This window comes from Mercenaria mercenaria, chromosome 3 (assembly GCF_021730395.1).
Source record: "Mercenaria mercenaria strain notata chromosome 3, MADL_Memer_1, whole genome shotgun sequence".
Taxonomy (NCBI): domain Eukaryota; kingdom Metazoa; phylum Mollusca; class Bivalvia; order Venerida; family Veneridae; genus Mercenaria; species Mercenaria mercenaria.
The window spans coordinates 89753618-89755843 of NC_069363.1; the positions used below are offsets into that span (position 1 = coordinate 89753618).

At 31.0% G+C, this 2226-nt stretch overlaps 1 protein-coding gene across 1 annotated transcript; it reads right to left on the bottom strand.

Moving 5' to 3' along the window:
- On the bottom strand, window positions 1-1895 carry LOC123523360 (uncharacterized). Its single transcript, XM_045301043.2, has 2 exons — window positions 1773-1895; window positions 1-1470 (listed from the first exon to the last, which is right to left on the bottom strand). The coding sequence occupies exon 2, from the start codon at window positions 1348-1350 to the stop codon at window positions 310-312; it is 1041 nt and encodes a 346-aa protein (XP_045156978.2). The 5' UTR covers window positions 1351-1470; window positions 1773-1895; the 3' UTR covers window positions 1-309.
- Window positions 1896-2226: the final 331 nt, after the last annotated feature.

The following is a 2226-nucleotide window of genomic DNA, read 5'->3' on the forward strand; positions in this document are numbered from 1 at the left end:
TAAAACTGTGACATTATAATTTTTTATTCGGCAGATATACCTATGCACATATGACATTTTTGAGCTTTGATAATCGTAACATTTTCGGTTGTTACATATATATTTACCCGTATAAAATATCAAAAAGGGTAAAGTACCGTGATGGTATTCTACCACGCAACAATATATTAATATTTACATACTAATCATAAAATTATATTGCACAAATGACTAGCTGGATAAAATTATACGATTAATTTGATAAAATGCTACGTTTAAGTTGAACTTTAAGTTGATAAAAGACAGCTTTAACTTGATAACATGTTTTGTTTATCTTTTAATCCAAAACACGTTTTCTGGCCATGTATAGAAAACATCGGGCTCTAAAATTTCGTTCCTTGCTATATCTGTATATGGAAGAAACCCGTTTTTGATCAGCTGCTCTATTATCAATCGTCCATTTTCACTATGGCGGTGATGAACCCATTCCATTAAAATAACTTTCACATCTTTAGCTTGGAAAAATTGATGGCCACCGTTTAAAACATTCCATTCATGTCCTTCAACATCCATCTTTATAAAAACATTCTCAGTTCTAATGTACGGAATCAGATCGTCTAGCAATATTGTCTCAGCTACATTTACGTTTTCTTTTGAAATATCTTTCACTTTATCTACAATATGTGCACCCCCTATATTATCTTTATGAATATCTCTGACTGTATCTACAATATGTGCACCACCTATATTGTCTTTAGGAATATTCATAACAACAGATTTATATTCATCAGACACTGCATTTAAAACTAAAGTTACATTTTCAGCAAACCTTCCTGCATCAACTGATTTTGATAGTAATACCAAATTATTTTCCACTGGGTCTATTGAGAAAACTTTCATTCCAAGTTTGGCTGCAAATAATGTATACACACCAATATTACAACCTATATCTATAAAAGTGGTATCCGGCTGATGTAAAAGATATATTCCGGTCTGGTTTAGTAAGTCTTCCTCCCATGTCCCATAATCCTTTACATAACCTGAAATCATGTTGTCAACTTTTGCGGAATATACAAAAATGGGCGTTTTTCCACGTAATGTTTTCAAATAAACATTGTGTATATGAATGAGCCTCTTTGCTTCAAGTGTTTGTTTGTAAATATTTATTTCGTTTCGAGGAGAGATAATCTTCTTATCACTTCTAGGCGATTCTTTTCTTGTGTCATCAAATAAAACATAATCTCTCTTTAAATGTTCACTTGGCTCGGTGGTTTCGTTGTCATGGTGATTAGAATGAAGAAACCAGAATGTTAATAATATCAATAATATTATCAGAAGATATAGTGTTTGCCTCTTCAACAGTTTGTTCATAATAACCACAACAATTAAGCTGATGATCAATATCTCTGCAGACAAGATTATTTACGACATTTCCGTGATTTTTCCTGCAACCTTAATTCTTGTATAGACATGTGAACTTCACGTTTAAACCTGAAATGGAAACAAAATATTAGAAATAATTAAACCATCTTCTCACTGAAATACTATATAAATAACAAAAAAAGAGAGAAATAACAACATTAAACTTTAATGATAAGACCGTCTGTGTATGAAATAGATTACACATGTACAATGTACATAAATTGCTCCAAACACGAAAACGTCGAATGTATGATTTATACCATAAAAGGTATACTCACGTCGCTAATAAATATAACATAACGTGCGACGAATATCTTATCTATTATTAAATCAAGTTTAATATGGAAACGAGTACAAAAACATACACTTACTTCAAATAATGAACTTCCGGTGACTATTAAGCGCCCATAATATCTCGTTTTAATATCTTAAACCCCCTGTTAATAAAATACTGCACAGTATAAGGTTATAATATCTAAATTTTTACCTGTCAGTAGTATATGTAAATGATCTATATTTAGACATGTAAACAGTTACGATCTGATTAAGTCTTTATCCAGTGACAGGTAATACCTTCAGGTGCGAAATACAAGTGTTGACAGATTTATCTTTCCTGACATAAATGTACAATAATGGTGGTTTCAATAAATGATATTTTCTAGAGTGACAGTCTAAGATTTTAGGTAATACCTATGTTGGAGTAATTCAGATATTGTGACTTTAGGTGTACAAAAATATTCATAGCCTTCTTATTCATTTCATTAGTGGAAGGTAAATGATTATCAATTATCAATTAACAACTCTACGCAAGTTCAAAAAGGTTTT

Coding starts and splice junctions, on each gene's coding strand:
- LOC123523360 (XM_045301043.2), bottom strand. CDS start 1,350: ATGAACAAACTGTTGAAGAGGCAAACACTATATCTTCTGATAATATTA.